The 19,283-nt window shown below is 52.7% G+C and overlaps 9 protein-coding genes across 9 annotated transcripts; 4 read left to right on the top strand and 5 right to left on the bottom strand.

Moving 5' to 3' along the window:
* Positions 1–57: 57 nt before the first annotated feature.
* DCS_00854 (uncharacterized protein) lies at positions 58–1,477 on the bottom strand (the record flags this gene model as incomplete). The annotated part of the gene is made up of 4 exons (XM_040798189.1): positions 58–863; positions 918–1,118; positions 1,220–1,311; positions 1,380–1,477. 4 exons carry the CDS (start codon positions 1,475–1,477, stop codon positions 58–60), a joined length of 1,197 nt encoding a protein of 398 aa, XP_040659072.1.
* A 689-nt stretch (positions 1,478–2,166) lies between these two features.
* DCS_00853 (clathrin light chain) lies at positions 2,167–2,981 on the top strand (the record flags this gene model as incomplete). Its single annotated transcript, XM_040798188.1, has 3 exons — positions 2,167–2,209; positions 2,267–2,481; positions 2,538–2,981. The coding sequence occupies 3 exons, from the start codon at positions 2,167–2,169 to the stop codon at positions 2,979–2,981; spliced, it is 702 nt and encodes a 233-aa protein (XP_040659071.1).
* A 265-nt stretch (positions 2,982–3,246) lies between these two features.
* On the bottom strand, positions 3,247–3,705 carry DCS_00852 (uncharacterized protein; the record flags this gene model as incomplete). The annotated part of the gene is made up of 4 exons (XM_040798187.1): positions 3,247–3,308; positions 3,362–3,422; positions 3,478–3,562; positions 3,701–3,705. 4 exons carry the CDS (start codon positions 3,703–3,705, stop codon positions 3,247–3,249), a joined length of 213 nt encoding a protein of 70 aa, XP_040659070.1.
* A 232-nt stretch (positions 3,706–3,937) lies between these two features.
* DCS_00851 (pentatricopeptide repeat domain-containing protein) lies at positions 3,938–6,782 on the top strand (the record flags this gene model as incomplete). The annotated part of the gene is made up of 2 exons (XM_040798186.1): positions 3,938–3,940; positions 4,062–6,782. 2 exons carry the CDS (start codon positions 3,938–3,940, stop codon positions 6,780–6,782), a joined length of 2,724 nt encoding a protein of 907 aa, XP_040659069.1.
* Positions 6,783–7,028: 246 nt separating this feature from the next.
* Positions 7,029–8,225, bottom strand: DCS_00850 (t-SNARE affecting a late Golgi compartment protein 2; the record flags this gene model as incomplete). Its single annotated transcript, XM_040798185.1, has 3 exons — positions 7,029–7,483; positions 7,571–8,124; positions 8,203–8,225. 3 exons carry the CDS (start codon positions 8,223–8,225, stop codon positions 7,029–7,031), a joined length of 1,032 nt encoding a protein of 343 aa, XP_040659068.1.
* Positions 8,226–9,110: 885 nt separating this feature from the next.
* On the top strand, positions 9,111–12,552 carry DCS_00849 (uncharacterized protein; the record flags this gene model as incomplete). The annotated part of the gene is made up of 6 exons (XM_040798184.1): positions 9,111–9,146; positions 9,222–9,361; positions 9,414–9,865; positions 9,968–10,020; positions 10,099–12,291; positions 12,493–12,552. 6 exons carry the CDS (start codon positions 9,111–9,113, stop codon positions 12,550–12,552), a joined length of 2,934 nt encoding a protein of 977 aa, XP_040659067.1.
* A 92-nt stretch (positions 12,553–12,644) lies between these two features.
* DCS_00848 (uncharacterized protein) lies at positions 12,645–14,553 on the bottom strand (the record flags this gene model as incomplete). The annotated part of the gene is made up of 3 exons (XM_040798183.1): positions 12,645–14,033; positions 14,112–14,276; positions 14,404–14,553. The coding sequence occupies 3 exons, from the start codon at positions 14,551–14,553 to the stop codon at positions 12,645–12,647; spliced, it is 1,704 nt and encodes a 567-aa protein (XP_040659066.1).
* Positions 14,554–15,301: 748 nt separating this feature from the next.
* On the top strand, positions 15,302–17,047 carry DCS_00847 (uncharacterized protein; the record flags this gene model as incomplete). Its single annotated transcript, XM_040798182.1, has 3 exons — positions 15,302–15,559; positions 15,688–16,146; positions 16,232–17,047. The coding sequence occupies 3 exons, from the start codon at positions 15,302–15,304 to the stop codon at positions 17,045–17,047; spliced, it is 1,533 nt and encodes a 510-aa protein (XP_040659065.1).
* Positions 17,048–17,267: 220 nt separating this feature from the next.
* On the bottom strand, positions 17,268–18,416 carry DCS_00846 (electron transfer flavoprotein alpha-subunit; the record flags this gene model as incomplete). Its single annotated transcript, XM_040798181.1, has 2 exons — positions 17,268–18,017; positions 18,123–18,416. The coding sequence occupies 2 exons, from the start codon at positions 18,414–18,416 to the stop codon at positions 17,268–17,270; spliced, it is 1,044 nt and encodes a 347-aa protein (XP_040659064.1).
* Positions 18,417–19,283: the final 867 nt, after the last annotated feature.

Genomic DNA, 19,283 nt, shown 5'->3' with positions numbered 1-19,283 from the left:
ATTGAGCAGGAGTCCACCGACAAGCCAGACAGACGTTTGCCAATTGAATTCAAGTATCTAACCATCCTTGAGCATCTCAGCCACATCAGCGTCGATGCCATCATCGTCTCCTTCGAGACGAGAATACCCATCAGGATCATCAATTCTCCGTCGTTTATTAGTACCGACATTCGTAGATACCGGAATCGAGTGATGAGAGGACGCGGTTTCGGTCGGTTGGTTGTCCACGCTCGCGGTGGCCGGTTCTTGATCCAAAGGGTCCACAGCTTCGACACCCATAACAGGTGGTGTCAGGGCTTCCGCTGCCGGCGGCGTCAATGCTTCCACGGCCGGCGGCGTCAGGGATTCCATTTTGGGCCGATCTGGTTCAGAATCTGGCGTGAGAAACTCGCCCTCTTGCATAGAATCACGGTCTTCTGCAGGACCCAGCGCTCGCATGATGGCAACCTCGACTTGCTGCTTCTTATTTTCAATCTCGACCTTTCGATCGCGCAAGACGGTGGCCGAGGTTTTGTGACTAGACAAAGCAGCTCGCTGAGCATCTAACAGCTTCTCGAGGCCAGACACTAGGCTCTCGCGAGCTTTGACGCATTCTGCCAATGCGCTCTCTGCATTGACAAGAGTTTTGAGGAGGCCATTCAAACGGGCTGCATAGACGGGGGCTGATGGCACTTCTGCATGAGGTCCCGCTTGCTTTTCGTACTCTTGGTTCGCTGAAGCAAGTGTTGTGTCAACGGGGTTGCTCAGTTTCGTTGCAGTTTGGTAGGTTGACACCAAAGGTGCAAGTTCTGATGGCACAGTCGAACCTCTGAAAGGAGACTCCCTGAAGCCAGGATTTGTTGCTCCTCGAGACTTGTCCAACTCTGCCATCCATTAGTAAGAATGCCATTATACAGTCGACCTCTCACGTTTCTTACCCTCAAGTCGAGCCTCAATGGCAGCTTGGATTGGGGGTTCAAAAATGGATCTGTCCTTCCAAACATCTATCACCCGTCTCAGCTTCGCCTGTATCTCGGCTGGAGCTCCTCTATAGGCAACTGAGGTGGCTTCGGCCACCACGGGGGAGAAGGCAATGACGAAATCCTCCTTATGTCGTATCCTTGACTGCTGCACTACCTCTGTACATCCGGAGCAGGTCAGCAGTTGATTCCAAATATCAATCTCCAGGTCACACATATGACGGATATAATTATAACATAGGCAGGTGGGATAGAGATACCATTTGCAAGGTACACGAGACTCAAGCGCCTGGTGCTAGAAGAGTCCTTTAATCGCTGCATCCAGAGTTGTACTGTGCGATCAGCATGTCTCCTGGCCACCGATATGAGTCAGTATACATGATAGTGCGGGGAGCATAGGCTTGACCGCTGAATGCATACTTATGGAACATAATCCACTGAGCTGCAGTTGCTATGCTGTCATGGCTCTCGTTGAGTGAGGAGAGCCGTGCCAAGACGGAATCGTCGTTGTAGGCCATTATGCACTTCAGGGCTTTATGCCACCACTGTTTGCCCAAATAACTTGAGAATGTTGTGATCTTTTGACGTTGTGAATAGATATGAACCTCGCTCCAGCTAAGGTGATATGAGCTTTGGCACACTCGATTCCTGCGGTTGGCTGTCTCAACGCTTGCTGGCGAGTTGCTCCCTTTTTTTTATTGAACCAGGTAAATCTTGACTAATGCAAAATAGGTGGCATAGCTTAGACAGCCGTCGTTATGAACCGAAAAAGTGAAGTAGAGGGAATTGTGTGTAGGTTGGTGAGACCTCTTGACTGCCTTTGCTTTGACGACGCAGTTCACGCACCGAATCAGCTGAAGGCGATAGATACACTGTGGAAGATATTCAATTAGGGGATAAATGCTACTCGATTATGCAATTCACGAGGGGAAAGCAACTGGAATTCACCCCACTTTCGTGTCACTCGCATTGGGGAACCAACTCACCGCCTGGCAGAAATGTACCCGCTCTTGGCTCAACGAGCCAATAGTACGTTTGTTTGACCTTCGAGTTCAAGCTCCGGGCATGGTTACGTGCCATCAGTAACCGCTTATGACATTGGACGTCCTCTTGCAGCTTTGAGCTGTATCCATCTGGCAACGTACTGAATGAACAAGAAGCCCCATCCACAAAACACGAGGAAAGCTACATCTTTTAGCTGTCAATAATGGCGGACCGTTTCCCCTCTCTAGATGAGTTTGATTCAGGAGGTGAGCGGAGCTGCACATCAACTGTGAAGTTCGGACGCTAAGTTAAAATCGTCCCAGCGCAAACTGACATTAAAGATGCTTCTACCAATCCCTCTGCCGATGATTTTCTTGCCCGCGAAAAGGCTCTCCTAGGCGATGATGCAGAGCAGTTTGTCACAATCGATGATGCTGCTGCGCTTGGGGAGGCTAGTGGTGACTTAACACACGGCGACAATGACAATGCCCAATCCACTTTCGAGTCACAGTTCCCCGATATTGCCAACCCATCAGCAGTGAGTTTATTTCGTGAATTTGAGACCATGTTTCCCGCTCATAGTGGCCATTTCAGGATGTGGCTCCTCCCTCCACAGGACCGTCGGTATCCTACAAATCTGGCTACCAAACACATGTCGACGATGAGGAGGAGCCCGACGTCATCAAGGAATGGAGACAGCGTCGAGACGCACAAATTGCAAAGAGAGTTGAGCAGTTCGCCTCTCAACGGGAGGAGACTGTCAAAGAGGCCCAGAAGAATATCGACGACTTCTACGAGAACTATAATGTCAAGAAAGAAAAGGGCATAGCGCAGACTCGCAAGGAAGCTGAGCAGTTCATTGCTAACCGAGAAGACACTGTGTCTGGAGGAACAAGCTGGGATCGAATCGGAAAGCTGGTCGATATCAGCGGCAAGGGAACAAAAGGTGGCGCGGCGGGCTCCGGCAAGGAGCGCTTCCGTGATGTCCTGACCACCCTGCGCAAGGACGAGAAGGCTCCGGGAGCCACGGGGTACTGAGACATATTCCACCGGTTCCATAACTCTTTTTTTTTAATTGAAGCTGTCCGTTATGCGTCGTAGCAGGATGGAAGATAAATGGGGAACGGGGTGCAGGATCTTGCTACATTGGTTGCGATGGAACATATTCACGTGACACGAGAGATGGGCATGCAATTGATAAATTGACTTTATTGCATTTGTACACATGGTAATCCAGTGACTGAACAAGCCCGACAAGTCCATAACGGAGGCAACAAGCAGCTGTTATTATCAAGTCTTGTCTCTAGTTCTTGCTGAACCACGTGTTGTGGCCAGTGATTTTCCGCCCGGCAGCGTACAGTGTAGCTGTCAATTGGTCAGATAAGATTGCGACATGAGAGAATTTCCGAGCCACGAACCTCCAAATCCACCCCACAGAACGATGAGATACGGCGTCATGAACCAACGGCTTCGGTGACCCTGCTGTGGAATCAGTATCGCCGCCGTCATTGTTTGGGATTATGGCACGTCGTACAATCTTCCACAGGCGAGTATGGGCCTTGTAGGCTTGCTGGTAGAAGCGCTGGTGCTCGGGCACCTTGTTCTTCGCGTTGACGAAACTAAAAGCGGCGTCAGCTCATTCATGGCTCTGTCGGAAGGCTTCGCTTCGGGCATGTCGGAACAGACATGCCACAATCTGCAGGAAGAAAGGCGGGTGTGATTCGTTCCAGGGAGAATATATATGGGGGGAGACTCACCCCATATTGGAGATTAGTTTTCGGAGACGTTTGCGAGGATTCAACGGTCGAATATGGGTGAGGGATTGCTCTGTTGATAATGTGGTACGCTACGGGTCGATGTCGAACGTTCGCAGAAATGAGCCCATCTAGTCAAGGGTGGGTTGTGCTGACTCAGCATATTCGAAATAGGACAACGTACTCCACCCAGTGATGGTAGGCAGCGTGATGGAGCATTTTGTTGGCATCCCAATCACCATGGTATGTCAATGGCTCTCTTCAGTGCAAGTTACAACAATGCAGTGATGCAAATTGAAGCTGTGGCTACCGAAGGTGGTCCTGGGAAATGCGAGAGACCTTGAACTTGCAACTCGTCTGCCAGCTTTCTCGCGCCGCTCGACCTGCCTCGAAACTGGCCACACAGCCAGTTGCAATCATCCGCTGTGGGTTGCGCTTCACTGCCCTAGCACACCTCTCTGTTTCGGCTATCGTCCCGACTGGGCGAATCAGATATTTCTATACATCGCCCCAGCGTCACCCCAAGACGCTGTCGATTTCCCGACTACCCCTTCGGAGGAACACAGCGTCATGGGGATGGAGAACAGACGGCAGGCTAGGGCAGTCTTTAGCCCAGAGCAGAGCAGCTTCGACAAGGACGATAACAGTGGAAAGGCCCCTGGAGGATACCGACCTGTTGCTGGAGCGAGCCGGGGTAGATGTGGAGTCATACTTTGGCAACGTCAAACACTGGGAACGACTTCTTGCCACTTTACACCTGAATGACGAGTACGACAACATCTGGGCGGGAGTTGAGGCTATGCGAGCTAAAGGTCTTATTCATCTCTTTGCTGAACCGGGCGCCGATGTCCTTCGCGATGTTGTCGTTACAACAGCCCTCCGAAATGACGAACATATTGCGACGCTCGTCAATATCGCTGCCGAGCTGTTGGAAGATCGTGCCTTCCGGTGGCCGGATCTATACATGAGAATCGTCCACTTGTGTCTCGAACACAGTCGGTTCGAGGATGCCGTTCACTGGCACTTGCAGCTAGCTACCTATTTCCCACCCAGCACGGAAGAGTTTGGAGCGTTGCTGTCGGGCTTTGTCGTCAATCCTACACCACAAATGCAGAGTTCTTTGACGACTCTGTACACCTTTAGCACAGAGCGAGGATTGTATGACTGCATAATACCAGCGCTATTCGCTTCTGGACAGTCTAAGATCGCTCGCACTTGGCGCAAAAAACTGATATTATTCAAAGACTTTCCGATTGGCACGAAATCCCGTCCTTTCCTCACATTTCTTGCCAGGTATTACCCATCCGTTCCACTTACAACAGAAGAACTGGAAGCAGCTGGTATTGGTCATCCGACTGGAAGAGTCCGTTATGACGAGCAAATATCAGAGGCTCCGACCACTGCCACTGGCCACCCGACAGGTCAATATAGTGATTCGTTGATGGCAAAATGGTTCGCCAGCTCCTGGGCGTCTGTCGACTTTGCCATTAACCTTGTTCATCGAATTGGAGTGCAGGCCATTGGACCACGATCTTTTCAATCGCTCGCTCTGCGAGAGCAGGACGCCGAAGGATTTGCGTGTCGCATTGAGCAACTGCAGAGGCTGGGGATTCAATCATCACCTCATATTTATTGCAAGGTGCTTGTTCTGTTTGCGAGACATGGAGAAGATGTTTTGCTGCACGATCTGGTGAATTGCGATATTCATCCGGATGAGTTTGAGAATCCGGAAACGCGGCAAGTGCTCTTGGCTGCTGCTGTTGCAACAGGCGATCGCCGGAGGGAAACGCTCTTACGTGGGATAGAAAAGGTCATCGAGACCGATCCATCTTCTGGACGACTCAATTCGCTGCTCGCATGTGAACTTCCTAAGCGAAAAATGGGGAAGTCCATGCAGGTGCTGGAACGAATGGAGGCACTCAAAGTAAACCTGGCCCAAGATAGTGCTGCGCAACTTCTCAAGCGTGCCTTCCGGAGTCTTCGAATGCACCCTGTCGTACGAAAAAGCACAAAACAGAGACTCAGAAACGACGCAGAGTCGCCGTTAAATCGAGCAATTGACTACACCCGCCGCGTTGCCTGCCACGACGTCGCTATTCCCATACAGTACTGGACTCTTCTTCTGTACAATCTTGGACGCCTTGGGCGATTCGACGAACTGGAGCAGCTTTGCTTGGAAATTATCCAGCTCTACACGCCACCGTATGGTGGACTGATTCCAGTTCATCGATTGGACCTGCCTCGGCCCTCGAACATGAGCACGGTGGTTTTGGGAACGACGAACCCTTCAACGGCATCCTGCAGCGAGATAATTGTCACACAGTGCATGGATGAGGGAGACATGGGCCGAACCGCCGACATTGAAGTTTATTCGCACGAGCCACCGTCGATACATACGAAGGCTACTTTGGAGGGAACAGGCGGTCCATTTCACATCAAGCCTGTCTCACGCTTGCCTATGTTTCAAGACAGGTGCCATGAACCTGCTTCGGCTAAGCCTGGCTCAACTGGCTCTTGCTACCGCGGGGAGAATGACAGCAGGCAGTATCCGGTGACCCCGGCCCAGAATGAAGGGCAGGCATATATTCCAGCGGATCTCCCGTTCACACACCGTGAACACCCTGTGCAAAAGATATTCAATCCACATCTACAGCGTTCCATCGTTAGGTGGGGATTCGACCAAACGCTGGCTGCCCGACCAAGCGTCGAAGCAGTAATGGATATGGGCAACTCTGGCATCGTTGCATTCGACGTTGCTTGCGGCGTACGCCTCCTTGCTGTCTTACGGGACCAGGGAGTCCTGGTTGATAGACAGATTTTGCGTACGGCGGTGATATCACGCATTGCTCTTAGCCAGGTGCCTGGTCGGCGCAAACATCGTTCGAGAGACGGGAATGAAACATCGGCAGAGAGCATAAAAAGATTGGTAGACCGGGCATGGGGTTCGGAACTCCTACCGTCGCTGCCAGATATGACTCGGGAGCTTGAAGCCCAAATGCCCAAGCTCTGGAGCCGATACCCAAAACTGTTCGGAAGAGCGTTCGACGACCATGACAAGGATCAGGTTGGCATTCCTTGGTCGTAACTAGAAACGACGTTAGGAATATATCCTTTATAACAGGTGCAACGCGTACAGGATGTGCATGTTGGAACGTGAATTATTGAGACGATGCTCATGGATAAAACCCGAAGCCAGAAGCGAAAGAGTTGCTACCATTTTCATTCTGTGGCGTGGTATATATGTACGGTGTGATGAATATATGTAATGATAACATCGAATCGACTTCGGTTCGAGCTCCATGCAGTTTCCAAAACATGCTTGCTCCTCTAGCTAATCGTGCTTCTTCGGCTTAATCATGAGCAGGATGAATAGGCCAACAATGATGAGGATCAGAAGGAGAATGATTTTCCTCTTGGTTGTTTTCCTTTGGTACCCCGAAGCAACGTTGAGTTCCTTGTCGGCTCCCTTGACGTCCTCGTTCATTCGTTCGACATTGTAGTCGATCCTGTCCAGCATGGTACCCTGGTCAATGACCATTGCTTGTAGGTCTCGGAAGAGGTCTGATAGTTGGATAATTCCTTGGGCGATTTCTTCAATCTCGCGTTCTCGTTGCAAGATTGTGGTGTCATTAGAGTGAAGCATCCTTTGTTGCGAGGCTGCTTGCATGGTTGATTGAGAGAAGTAGCGGTCGGCATCCGATTCCTGCAAGGACGGATCTGCATACGACCCCGACTGTGGCTTTTCTAGGGGGGCAAAAGTTCCCATATCGCCCATGTCGCGAATCTCTGCATGGAAAAGGGAAGAGGTGAGCGAAGTCCATCTCGTTATGCACAAGCATGATGATACTAGCAAAAGAACATGAGCAGACTTACTTTTTAGGTACGCGCTCTGCTTCTTCCGAAAGCTTGCACTCGCATCTTGGACTCTTGTCGCCAGTGATATTTGAATGTTCTTGGCCATGGTCTCTTCCGCCCTCGAAATGGACCCCGACTGCTGCCCCTCTCGCACCATCTGCTCAATCCGGTGAATGCATCGACGGCAGTCTTGAAAGCTCTTGGTGATCGCTTGTGTCAACTTCTCTATCTGGACCTCTTCGGCCCTCTTGGCGTCTTCGTCGTTGAATCCTGGGAGGACGTGTTTCTGATGGAGCTTTTCCAAGTGCTGGCTCTTGGTGGCAATGTTGGCGAGCAACTCGGTGATCTCGCTCGAAACGTCGGCCCAGCGGGGCGGGATCATATCCATCTCAATTATAGAGTCACCATCGTCGTCGAAGGCGCTGCTTGAAAGCAAGCCGCGCCGGTCCTCCTGCGCCTGGCTACTGCCCCCGTAGGGGTCTGAGAGGACGCCGGCGCCTCTCGCGCTTCCTCTCGCATATTTGTTGCGCTGCACTGGATGATGCGCATACGACTGACGATACGAGATGTAGCTATGCAGAAGTTGGGCTGAAGTTAGCAAGCGGGTGGATCAGAAGGACAACAGAGCGGTTCGATGTCCGAGAACGTACAGGTTGGTACGGTCTCTCCACATGGCAGTCGCTGTTGGGTAATTCGCGGCCGTCGAGGCCGACCGGTCGATTTTTATTAAAACAATTGACGTGAGGCTGAATGGAAGCAGGAATCATGGACTGTATGTGTTGCTGAGGTCGATGTCGATGTCGATTTCGATGTTGTCGCAAATGCGACGTATGACGCTGGGGTGATTGATAGCTACTGTACCTACGGAGTACTAAGTTGTGTACAACGGCATGGTGCGTGGGTGCTTGTAAAACCAAGTAAGTAATTACAGTACTTGCATGTACAGTACGGAATATACTTACTGTTGGTTGATAGGGGAGATTATGTAATACTAAGGCACTTGGGATTGTCAGTCCGTAACTGTACTGAAGTAATAATAAGTACAATCCATGCAGCATTACGGCGGAGCACGGAGTACTTATCACTGTAAGTAAGTACATACCATCCATACCTTGGCAGCCAAACCGTGAATTTAGCAATAACTCCGTACCTACTCCGTACTGTAGTAACCAAATAGGTGTAGTATTTGACAAGCACTTAAGGCAGCTACAGCACTTGTACTCCGTACATGTCCACCTAAAGTACCCCGTACTTAAGTAACGTACTGTACAGTGACGTACAAGTACTTACAAGTAAGTACAGCTACTGTACGGCCTGTACTCCGTACACTTATGGCACTAGTTTCGGGCAATGCATACTCCGTAATGAAATCATTATTTCTCAGTTTGACTACTTCCAAGTTACATACAGTACGGCACATTCACCTCGCTAGAATATCACTGCGATAGCAACGGGATTCATGAATTCATTGCCACACTTCAGACAACAACTATCCTAGAAAGGACAGCCCTCTCTCCAAACCTGGAGGGGCATTCGCCCGCCTAATACATGCATCATCATGGCAGCCTCCATCCTTCCCATCGACAGCCGGAGCGTACGTTTCACGCAGCGTTGTTCCTCTTGCAACGAGAATGGAATCTTTGACTAATCCACCCTCTCACAATCTCAGGTTCATCAAATCCAGTCAGGACAGGTCATTGTCGACCTATGCTCCGTTGTCAAAGAGCTGGTTGAGAACAGTGTCGATGCTGGTGCCACCACCATTGGTACCGTGATCGTTCCCCATGTCCCCTTCTCATCCACTCTTCTGTCTGGATCAGCTGGCTGACTGATACGTCTCCCTTTTAGACGTCCGATTCAGGAACCAGGGCCTCGAACTGATCGAAGTTCAAGACAATGGATCCGGTATTGCGCCTGCCAACTATGCTTCCGTTGCCCTGAAGCACCACACCTCCAAGCTGTCCTCGTACTCCGATATCGCCTCGTTGCAGACATTTGGTTTCCGCGGCGAGGCCTTGGCTTCCCTGTGCGCACTCTCCAGCGTTCATGTCACTACCTGCCTCCAAGCGGATGCCCCCAAGGGCTCCAGGCTCGCATTTGAATCTTCTGGCGCCCTCAGGAGCACCGAGGTCGTCGCCACACAGAAGGGCACCACTGTCTCGGTGGAGAGTCTCTTTCACAGCCTTCCCGTCCGTCGACGTGAGCTTGAACGCAACATCAAACGAGAATGGCACAAGGTCATAGCCTTGCTCAACCAATACGCCTGCATCCAAACCAACCTCAAGTTCTCCGTTTCGCAACAACCCACGAAGGGTAAGCGCGTTCTCTTGTTTTCAACAAAGGGAAATGCCACTACCCGTGACAACATAACAAATATTTTCGGCACGAAAACAATGTCCGCTCTCGTCGAGCTAGACCTGAAACTTGAGTTGCAACCTTCCGCTGCCGGCCATGGCCTTGCAGTCCCTGTGACGCAGGGTGCAGTATCAAAACTGGTTCGCATTCTTGGCCATGTATCGCGGCCTTCTGCCGGAGATGGTCGCCAGACGCCCGACAAGCAAATGTTCTTTATAAATGGAAGGCCCTGCGCATTACCTCAGTTTGCCAAAGCGTTCAATGAAGTGTATAGATCGTTCAATCACACTCAGTCGCCCTTCATCTTTGCCGATATTCAGCTCGATACCCACATGTACGACGTCAACGTTAGCCCAGACAAGCGCAGCATCTTTTTGCATGACCAAGGCCGACTGCTAGACAACGTTCGTTCTTCGCTGACCGCACTGTTCGATTCACACGACCACTCTGTCCCAATTTCTCGACTAGCTGCCGAGAAACCGAAGCACCTTGATTCCACATCAACGATGAGCGGTCAGAACAAGGTAGCACCCGTCATGAACCAAAAAAGCGAGTCAAAACGGGTGTCATTGAGACGTTCATCGGCCAGGTCCCTGCAGTCTAGCATTGACGACATTGACGATGATGACAATGATGATATCAGCAACGACGGCGACTCAAGCGATGATTCAGATATAGATTCAAGGGAAACATCTGGAGGACCTAAATCAGCAACAACAACATCGGCGTCACGGCGCAGAATTGAGCCAGATCAAAACCTCATCAGTCAGTGGCTGAACAACAAAGACTCCTCGGTGGCCTCACGGCATTCATCGTCATTGTCAAATTCTCGCCAAGCTTCCCAGGCTTTGTCGGTTGAACCGTCCGCAGTCGAACAAGAGACATCCATCTCGTCAACGCAGACCCGTGCGATGCCTGGACGAAACAGGTCACAGCTTCCGAGGCCGGTTCAGGATTTCAACGACCGGCTGGCCGGAAAAAGCTTTGTAGGGGCCACAACCACGAGCGATGCGATGCAAGAGGTGTCTTCAAATTCAACTATGGCATCTAACGTTGAATATGATGCTCCAGCCGCCCCGACTAGGTCCGAGAATCAACTTCAACGTTCAAAACTTGGAAATCCACTATTGTTAGCTGATACGGCTGTTGCTATCGAGAACAATATGAACTCAAGCGAGGATAACCCGGAAACAATGGAGAATATACTTTTGAACATAAACCGCAGGAACGCGAACTCCGGTCGCGAAGTACTGTCGTCGAGGCCCATGCAAGACTTCGCCGAGCATACTCTCGCGTCACTAGATCCAGTGGATGCAAATGCTAATTCCAGGAAAAGCCCTCCTGGTCCCATATGTTCCCCGTCGGACCTTCATGAACATGATCGTGGTTCTCGGCTAGAGTCGGGAGGTGGGAGGGATGCAGAGTCGGACGCAGACGCGCAGAGCCCACCTCCTGGATCATCCAACTCTTCTAACAATGGTGACAGCACTGGGCCTTCGCCCAAGCGATCAAAATCTGTGGGAGTCCGGGCAAAGCGTGGCAGTACTGCTGCACTTGCATCGCAGATTGTGCGCATGGATGAGAAGACTTTGTCATTCCTACTAAAGGACGTCATCTCGCGTCGATCTACAGAAAATGTCGAGTCAAACGAGGATGATGGAGTCGACGATATTACTGCGCCTGATGCGGAGTCAAAGCTTCCTCTCATCATTTCACGAAGCGACTTCTCAAAAATGCGAGTTGTAGGTCAGTTTAATATGGGCTTTATTATTGCTGTGCGGCCAGCTGCCATCGAGGACGACGATTCTCAAAAGGTAAGGCATGATGAGATCTTCATTATTGACCAACATGCTTCGGATGAAAAATACAACTTCGAAAGGCTCCAGGCTACAACAACGGTTCAATCTCAGAGGCTTGTTCACCCCAAGAGACTTGAACTGACGTCCCTCGAGGAAGAGATTATCATGGAAAATCTCGCATCCATTGAAGCAAACGGGTTTAAAGTTGATGTTGACACCACAGGCGATTCACCTGCCGGCTCCCGATGCCAACTCCTAGCATTGCCACTGAGCCGGGAGACAACATTCAGCCTAGACGACCTGGAGGAGTTGATATCGCTATTGGCCGACGAGCCGTACGAATCAGGCCGCATTCCTCGACCGTCGAAAGTGAGAAAAATGTTCGCCATGAGGGCGTGCCGTAGCAGCATCATGATTGGAAAGGCCCTGACGTATCGCCAAATGAAGGCGCTGCTGACGCAAATGGGACAACTAGACAAGCCGTGGAACTGTCCTCACGGGCGCCCGACGATGCGACATCTCTGTCGAGCCGCCGTGTTGGACGATAGGGTCTGGAGTGGCGATGCCAAAGCCACCGCCACGTCTGTATGGAGTTCGTACGGGGCAGGTCATTGACGGTTCAATAAACCAGTATCGGGGTGGGAGGCGTAGGATGTAGAATCAAGCCGGCCAGCTTCGCATGCTAACTAGGTAGCCATTTTCCGAGGGACCTGCCTAACTCACATAAATTGTATATTGCTCTTGCAGAGTGCTCGCTTGGGCATGTGCGTGTCCGCATTGCTACAGGTGACAAATGGGGACGAAACCCGGGCAGGGCAAATACCGAGGTTAGGCCATTGCGAATGATATATAACAGTGCTTCAGATTGATGTATCACACTATGTGCCGGCAAGGTGTTGCGGAGCTATTTAGGAAGATGAGTCTTATACCAGCAGACATCAGATAGCATACTCCGGATTCACAAAGTTCCCCCGATGGTTTGCCGCCATCCCTTCCTCAGCCATCTTTCCGCTAGCATTCCGCCGACCGTACGCATATGACGAGTACTTCGCCTCAAAGTCATTTCCGGTGGATATCTTTCGATCGTTGCCAATCAGTACTGGTGGAGTTCCGCACTTGGACAATCGGTATGGCTTCGAGTAATACCCATCATCGATGAGAACGTTGCCATACCCCTGGGACTGCCAGTTCTCCTCGTCTACCTGCGGCAGATCCGCTATGTCTCTGCAGCGAACTTCTTGCCTTTCGTTGTTGCTGATGTTGGACAAGAAGTTTCGCTTGGCCGGGTTTACACCGTTCTGTGGATATCGAAGCACTTTGCGCTTGGGGGATCCTGTAACGGGGGATAGAGAGGGGTTCGAATTTAGTGGATTCGGGTGCACACTGTTCATGTCAGGCTCTGGAGAGAAATCTTCAGTCATATTCTCGTCATCAAATTCCGAGTCGGAGAAATTGTGCAAGTCGTAGGGTTGCTGAAGGCCAGAGCCAGATGGTCTCCCAGTTGGCTTGCTTATTTTCCCTGACACTTGAGCCCCGGCAAGGCCAATACCACAACTCCTTTCGTTTGTTCTAAGGATCATTGAGTCGGTCGGCGTCCATGATTCGGTAAATTTGGGTCTGCGAGCCTGTATGATGCCGCTGGATGGAGTACTGGGTTTCAGCGCAGCAGGATCGGCGTTGGGAAGCTCCGTGTACGTGCCACGCCGCGAAGACTTGGGCGGGGGTGACGCGACGTACTCTGAATTCGGCAGACATTCAGGGCTTCCGGGGGCGAGTTGGTACCGCCTATGGGGGAGGTTCACTGTTGAGTCTCGTGTCGTAGTTGAGTTGAATGAGCCGGCTCTCGTGTGCAAAAAGGGGATGCCCGGGGGTCGAGAAATGTTCTCAACAGAAACGAGACACTGCTTTTCATTCGCGAAGCTGCTGGTTGTAGTAACGGACGATTTGTTCTTCTTATGGAACGGCCTGGCAGTCAGATGATCCTCCAGAGGATTCATGTCAGGCGGCAGAAGACTAATCTTGCGGAACATGAACCCCAGCCAAAGTGACAAGGAAATGGAGATCAAGTGCAAGCCAGAGGCTCCGATGAGGGTATAATAGACAGCGGGTATGAAGTAGTGCATAAGGTTCTGGTTGGAAAACAGCGTATGCCAGCCAGCGGCATCCTTGTGCACAGAGATGGCACCAAAGGCATACGCAGACATGACGCATAAATCGGCAACGGCGGCGAATAGTTGATAGGCGGCCGAGGATCCGGGCGTGCGACTACCGGCGCTACGGGACAGATGGTAGATGGCATAGGTGCAGTGCAGAATGGAGAAGCCGGCCTGCATTCAGGAAAGGAAACACGTGTCAGCGAAGATGACTTGCAGCAACAGATCGGAGGGCTGGGGCGTGCATTGTACCGCAATCCTCAAGACCCATGCCATGATGGTGTCCATGCCCGTGAGAAGGATCATGAAGGCCAGAGTACCGGTGGCACCGCTGAGTTGCAGCAAGCGCAGAGCCAGCTGCAAGCGACGCAGCCACTTGATGCATCCTTTAGTCCGTGGGCCGAAGGGCACTTGAAGCTGGTGATTTGGGGAACGCGAGAGTAGTTGATGCGCGCTAAGGAATCGATCCGCAGTCAGCCAACATCGTCGGAAGTGGGAAATCGGTGAGAAGAGAGGGGGGGCAATACTCTGGATGGCGGTTTACGGAGGAGATCAAGGGTCCCGTTGGCAGGGGTTTCCTTGGTTTCGGCTCCCAGCTGGCCTTTGTGACGGCCTTCGGATCAAAGAGGGGACTAGGGAAAAGAGCATTGTCGGTCGGGGCGGCGCTGTACATGAATGGCGGGGAGACGGCCATGGCTGGAATGTGGCAGGAGGGGAAGAGAGTGAAGGAGAGGGAGGAGGCTGCCGAGATGGAATGCTGGTTGGGGTGATGAAGTGTATGTATGTACTCTGTACATAGTACGGGGATGTACGTACTGTACGGAGTACTGTACTCAATATTCAGTACGACATGAATGTACATGTACTTGTGTCCTTGCAAGTACTAAAGCAGGTATACAATTATCGTACTACCTACAAGTACTTACAGTACTGTATGGAGTGCTAGTATCATTTCATGATATACGTACAAGTACTCCGTAGATGGAGTCGTAATACCCCGATTCGTCACCCATCTGCATCCGCGGAAGATTGACAGTTCGTACTGTAGTTTGTCACGATGACGCTATTTGGTTGTCCAGGCAACATGGATGCGTCGCGACGCCAAACCAGTTTGGTGTCTCTGCCGCCGCCCGCTAAAGGTACCTACATGTACTTACATGCACGTACTGTACATATACAGTACAGTACTCGTTTGTCTCCTAGAGGTGCTAAGTAAGTACAATTATGTACTCAAGTACAGTACAGTACTTAGGTATAAGTATTCTGTGTACTGGTACGGAGTAAGTACATACTTACGCAGTTTATCCGAATCATCAGTGGCCCACCACCAGCCACAACACCATAGACCGAGGGCCGTTTCCAACCTGCCACTTGCCACTGCACAGCAACGCAACGCACGTGTAGGCCGGCAAGACGGTTCGATCCGACGGAGAATGCGAAGCATGTCCTCCCCCCTCATGCAGCCTCTGTCCCGGTCGCTCCGGCGCTGGATGTCGGTGAAGTCATGCTCGCGACAAACGCCGCGTCGGGCGGATGACCTCTTCCGCATCGCCGTTATCGGCTCTGGTCCCGCGGGATTTTACGCCGCTTCTCGGGTCATGTCCAAGCTTCCGAGCTCGCAGGTGGATATGTATGAAGACTTGCCGGTGCCCTTTGGTCTGATCCGTCACGGTGTCGCCCCGGACCATCCCGAGGTCAAGGTAGGTTCCCATCCCATGACACCCCGGCGAGACGGCAACTCTTGGCCGCGAGTGGCTGCTGGCACCGGTGGTTCTCGCTCGCTGTGCCCCTGCTTGGCGCCCGTGAACTGATCTGCAGGCTCCGGTAGAACTGCCAAGAGAGGTTTGAAGAGATTGCCTCGTCTCCGAACTTCCGCTTCATCGGCAACACGTCCGTCGGCCGTCCTTCACTGGCAGCTGACCACTGCACGGTGCCGCTGCAATCGCTCATGCGCCACTACGACTCCGTCCTTCTGGCGTATGGCGCTTCCGAGGACAAGAAGCTGGGCATCCCGGGTGAGGCAACGCTGCGCGGCGTGTACTCGGCTCGCCAGTTCGTCGGCTGGTACAACGGCCTTCCGGGCAGCGCATCCCTGGAGCCCGACTTGGCCAGCGCCGAAGACGTCATCATCGTCGGCCAGGGCAACGTTGCCTTGGATGTGGCCAGGATTCTGCTGGAGCGCGTCGACGTGCTGCGAAAGACGGACATTTCCGAGCATGCCCTGGCCGAGCTGGCCAGGAGCCGGGTCAAGAGAGTTCGTATCGTAGGGAGAAGGGGACCGATGCAGGTGCGTGCCCACCGAACGTGACGTGTACGCCGAGCTCCAGCTTTGAGCGACCAGCGCTGATGCCTCCTTTTTGGATGCTCGTCAGGCTGCCTTCACGATCAAAGAAACGCGCGAACTCATGAAGCTTTACGACGTTGCCTTCCATCCCATAGACCGATCCCTCATTCCGGGAGACGTAAAAGGCCTCCCTCGAGCCTCGCGCCGACTGGCAGAGCTTCTTCTCAAAGGCAGCTCCGCATCGGTTGAAGACGCGGCCAAAACGTGGTCTCTCGATAGCTGCCTTGCTCCCAAGTGCTTCCTTGGCCGCCGGGACAACCCTGCTGTTGTTGCGAGCACCGAGTTCCGTACCACAAGGCTAAAAATGCCCTTTGACCCGCAATCATCAGTAGCGGCTACCGACGAGACCCTCGTACTGCCGTCAGATCTTGTCTTCCGTTCAGTTGGCTACAAGTCGGTTGCCCTTGACGGGTTTGCCGATGCTCGCATTCCATTTGACGAGAGACGCGGCGTGGTGAGAAACGACGGGCTCGGCAGGATCCTGAGTCTCTCGTCCGACGATGGGAACGTCTCCGGTGCCGCCACAGAGCCCCTTGCTGGCATGTATTGCGCCGGCTGGCTCAAGACTGGGCCCACGGGGGTCATCGCCTCTACGATGCAAGATTCGTTTGCCGTGGCGGATGCCATAGTGCACGACTGGACCTCGGGTGCTCGCTTTCTACCCGGCCATCGTGCTTCCGGTTGGGAAGCTGTTGCGCAGGAAGTCGGTCCAGCATCCGTCGCCTCAGTGTCTTGGGATCAATGGCACAGGATCGACGCCGCCGAGAGACTTCGAGGACGGGAGTTGGGGAAAGAAAGGGACAAGTTCACCCGTATAGAGGACATGCTTTCCGTGTTGGGTTGATCTGGGGGGCACGTTGCTCGGTCCTACCACCCTGCTCATCACCGTCACCATCAGCATCCCCCCTCACATCTACACCCACACGCGCACTCACATGCGCATCTACATCCATGCGCATTCAAGCATCAGCATTCATGTCTTCCTGTTGCACCAACATCACCGTTTCCACGACTAGCCCCAGTAGACTACCGTCCCCAACAACCGCCATGTACCATGGCCTTTGTCATTGACCGGCCTTGACCTTTTCTGTCAACTCTGGCACGTTGGCGAAGAGGTCGCCAACGAGACCCACATCGGCCACCTGGAATATCGGCGCATCGGCGTCCTTGTTGATGGCCGCAATGACCTTGCTATCCTTCATGCCCGCCAGATGTTGGATGGCGCCCGAAATGCCGACGGCCATGTACAGCTGAGGGGCCACCACCTTGCCTGTTTGGCCCACCTGGAGGCTGTTGTCGGCATAACCGCTGTCTACAGCGGCTCGCGACGCGCCGACGGCTGCGCCTAAAGCATCTGCGAGAGGCAGCATGACCTTGTCAAAATCTTCCTTGGACTTCAGGCCACGTCCGCCCGAAACGACCTTGCTGGCCGTCGCGAGATCGGGACGGTCCGATTTCGCGAGATTCTCCGACACCCACTCGCTCGTCGATCCGGCCTTGGGGTCGACGCCTTGGACGATGGACGCCTTTCCGGAATCGGGAACGGCGGGCGCAAAAGCTGTGCCGCGGATGGTGAGGATTTTGACGGCATCGGACGACTCGACGGTGGCAATGGCGTTGCCGGCATAGATGGGCCGAACAAAGGTTTTTTCGTCTTCAATCGACGTGACATCAGAGATTTGCTGGGAATCTAGGAGGGCCGCAAGCCTGGGGGCGACATTTTTGCCAAACGCCGTATGGCCGGTGATGACATGTGTATAGCTGCCCTTTTTTATGTTCTCCACCAGCAGAGGCGCATAATTTTCGGCAAGTCCCTACGTGACAAGGTCAGCATCTATGCTGCAAAGGGTTGCCGGAGCCGCCGCGATAGAGGCAGCGGCGTAGGCAGTAGCAAAGGAGAGGAACAGTCGTCGGCCGACCTTTTCATAGGCTTCGTTATCCACCGTGATGATTTGTTCGACGCCGCCGACCTTGGCGGCCTGTTCGGCGGCGGCAGACGCCTTGCTTCCAGCGATGAAGCCGTGAACGGTGCCACCGAGCTTTGCAGCGGCTGTCAGAGCACTCAGGGAACCTGCGTTCAGCTGGCCATCCCGTTGCTCGAGGATGGCGAGGGTGGAAAGAAACCGGCCGCTGCGGCCAGTTGCAAGGTGCAAGGATGAAGTAACAAGACCAAGGCGCGGCCGAGCGAGGAGCTGTCTGGCGGTGGGGAGCATCGTGAAGTAGAAGCTGCTGTCCGGGGCGGTGGCGGTTGGCGCAGACGGCGGCTTGGTTCGTCGTCGGATGTATTACATTCGGGCCCGTATCATGAGCAACGGGGACGGTCTCATAGTTGGATAGAGACCTTCAGTACTGATGGTCATCAGCTCGGGAGCCGTTCCTCCGTACCTGTTGTGGGTCAATTCGCTGGGTACGGAGTACTTGCATATTAGTACTCCTTACTCCGTACTTTACTGTACTGTAAGCACATGTACTCGCAGGCGGGGTCACAGTATTTGGACACCAGATGGCACTGTGTTTGTATATGGAACTACTCACATCATCCATAGTGTGTGTACAGTACCTTCCTTGTACGTCCAGATATAGGTAATAGTTTCACGTGACAGAGCACGAGAACTTCTCCTGCCATTCCCTGTCGCCCAGTACTTTTACGGGATCATGAGGTTTTAATTAATGATAGGAAATTATTCCAAGTACAGTAATACACCATACATGTACATGTACAAGTGCACCGTGTCACAGTACGTGTTGCATAGTGCGCGTTCTTCGTTGCACTGTCTACAAAGATGTAAGTATTGTATTATGCATGGGTCACATGGGTGAACGCGTGACTGGCCGGCTCGCCAATGCGATCCCCCCTTTGGCTGGATTTTGACAGCAAACTAATAGCAGGACGATGCAGCGTCCCCCCGCCCCCCTCTCCCCCAGTCGTACCACTCACACTGACCTGCCGTCGCTGGTCGCGCCAAAATTCTTGCATACCTAGTACTTACGCTCGTACTAGCAACACGTCTACGCCCGCTTCGCAAAAGGGAAAAGCCGGCCTTCGACCAGCACACAGGTGATCCCTGAAGCATTAGCCT

This window comes from Drechmeria coniospora, chromosome 01 (genome assembly GCF_001625195.1).
Source record: "Drechmeria coniospora strain ARSEF 6962 chromosome 01, whole genome shotgun sequence".
In the NCBI taxonomy this organism is placed as follows: Eukaryota; Fungi; Ascomycota; class Sordariomycetes; order Hypocreales; family Ophiocordycipitaceae; genus Drechmeria; species Drechmeria coniospora.
Note: the sequence above shows the minus strand (reverse complement) of the source record. Positions and strands in the feature narration are given on the sequence as shown.